This window comes from Ailuropoda melanoleuca, chromosome 14 (genome assembly GCF_002007445.2).
Source record: "Ailuropoda melanoleuca isolate Jingjing chromosome 14, ASM200744v2, whole genome shotgun sequence".
Taxonomy (NCBI): Eukaryota; Metazoa; Chordata; class Mammalia; order Carnivora; family Ursidae; genus Ailuropoda; species Ailuropoda melanoleuca.
The window spans coordinates 11,819,221-11,821,745 of record NC_048231.1 but is presented as its reverse complement, the minus strand read 5'-3'; the positions used below and the strand labels follow the sequence as shown (position 1 = coordinate 11,821,745).

General features: G+C 41.2%; 1 protein-coding gene across 1 annotated transcript in view; it reads right to left on the bottom strand.

Annotated features, from left to right (window-relative positions):
• Positions 1-565: 565 nt before the first annotated feature.
• LOC117796104 (rho GTPase-activating protein 20-like) overlaps positions 566-2,525 on the bottom strand; it is an 8,302-nt gene continuing 6,342 nt past the window's right edge. Inside the window, exon 4 of the mRNA XM_034643158.1 lies at positions 566-1,002. Within this exon, the coding sequence (XP_034499049.1) occupies positions 758-1,002 (245 nt within the window). The 3' untranslated portion in view covers positions 566-757. The remainder of the gene's footprint in view (positions 1,003-2,525) is intronic.

Here is a 2,525-nt window from a genome sequence, read left to right as displayed (position 1 = left end):
ATGTTTCCTAATGCTCGAATTAGGGTATGAATATTGAAAAATAAAATTTTTGAAACTTTGTGCTCATAGAAAAACAATCATAACAATAAAATACTTTCTATTTTGGGCCAAATATAAATACAGATTAATAACATTTTCACCAGAGAAAGAAATATTAGTGGGAAAATAATGGAACGTTAGGAGAAAAATAGCAAGGAGGATGATTAAAAAGCCCTGACCATAAACATTCTGTTTAGCTACAGCCTTGACCTAGCTCTGAAGCAGACATGGAAAATAGGGGCAGAATTGAGACTTGAATTCTACCTGGAACCCCAAGGCCACTTCAGGCTTAGCCCAGAATAAATCCAATTCAGTTCCTTAACTCTTTACTCCACTGAGTTCTTCCATTCCAGGTGTGTCTAAGCCATGCAATCAATTTGATCCCATCCTGTGATGGCCTGAGATACTAGACAAAACCCTGGAATGGGGAACACCTGTTTTCAGGCCACAAAAAGCTTGTGCTCTAATAAGACATACAGATGTGTACACACATAATTCTANCAATTCTATGGAGAAAGTGCTCTAGGGATACAGAGGAAGGAGTAATGGTCTACCTAGAAGAATTAAAACAAACCACCTTTCTAGAGAGTGAGTTGGGTTTTGATTTCAGACCTTTGGGTTTCTCTAAGCTTGATTCTGTGTAGTTTTTGGGTTCTTGCCTGTATTGTTCCTCCCCACCCCCCACAGAGAGAATAAGCTCTGTGCCATGAATTTGTGGTCAAGGGTGGAGACATGAGCCAAGAGAAGGCACTTGAAGAAAGGGAAGGGGCTCACCTCTCCCTTGCTGGTTCTGGGTCAGGTGCCTGGGCTTCAGGATGAACTGGCCTTGCATCTCTGCGATGCCCTGCTCCAGAAGGAGGGACTCCTGGAGGGTGGAAGGAGAGATGGAGTCCTCTGGTGTCTGCGGCAGCAGTGTAGTAGATGGAAGATGGCTCATTTTAATTCCATAGGGATGTTCATGTCCTATATGGAAAAAAAATAAATTCAGGCTGTCGGTGATGGCTGTCCTCAAACCCACCTTACCATGGGTGCATGCATCACACTGGCATATGCTGCTCTTCTCCTGGGGCTTCTGGATAAGAAAGGCTGTGGCTCCTGGGTGCACATCATATGCATTCTCATTGGGGACACCCTGCAAAAAGCAGGTGCCCAAGGAAAAGGTATTTTAAAAAGAAAAAACTTAAAGCATGTTACTTTGCTTGGAATACATAGATTCATCAGCGCCCTGCACAACACTGACTTTTGCTGTGTTTCCGTCTGAGAATATTTAAGGCCTTCTAGTTTCTGCCTTGACACTAATGAGATCTATACATCTTGGCAAATTACTTGACCCCTCTGAGCCTTACATTCATCCTTTGAAATGCTTGCCCTCACACAAAGTAATAAGGATCAGAGTAAATATATTAATAAGCATTGGGGGTTAATATTTTTTAAATAATTGGAATATATATTAAGAATTGCTATTCTCTCTCACATAATGTCAGTTGAACAGATTTTTTTTTTCATTTCCTTTTTTCAATTCTAGAGCCAGAGCTCCTCAAGGGCAGTAGAATGGGTTGTCTTTATGCTTCCCTCCCACTGCTGCCCTTCCTCCAAGGGTGTCCTGCCAGGGGATGGTCAGAGGGAAGGCTGCGGGGTGTTGGGAACCCAGAAGCAAAGTACAAAATGATGTTGGCAGAGTGGAAAACCGCACCCGGAGTCATCAAGAGTCACCTGCCAAGTGACTTGTTTTGCTCTTGTATGCTTTAAATTGTTTCCTCTCTGTAGAATTCTCAAAGGCCCTGTGCTAGGATATGGATTTCATTTTTTAAGAATACACTGAAATTCTCTTTCTGTCATTTCTGATTTATTACTGAATGTGACTTGGGGAGCTTCTGCTCTTTTCATCTGTCATAGATGCAGTGTCGGTGCTGTGTTCACAAGAATCATAGTCACTTCCCTCTTTTAAGGAAAAAGCAGCTTCTACGACAGCAACACAGCCAAATCACCAAGATAACCAGGAGATAAAAANAGAGTGCTGCTAATGGACCACCCTGAGTGACAGGCTCTCTGCCGGATTCCTTAGAGCTGCCTTGGTGTGTGAAGTGCTCAAAGTCTACAAAATTAGCACCTACATTGTTTTACCTAAATTAGTGCATTTTATTAAAATAACTATATTTAAGTACTTAAATTTTCTCCTTTTTATTGCTGACCGACTTTTACAAAGATGTCAACATTAATACAAAACATGAAATGGTGGGCGGGATTTTGTCCACAGCTATGCTCTTGGTGACTCTCTATTCTAAGACTGGGAATATACATTTCATAGAAAGAAACTGGTTGTTTAGATTTCCAGATCATTTGAAAATATTCTTTAGATAACCTGAGAAAGAGTAACAGCCTCACAGGATTATTTTCTTTTTAAGATTTTATTTATTTATTTGTTAGAGAGAGAGAGAGAGAGTGAACACGAGCAGGGGGAGTGGCAGGCCAAGGAACAAACAAGC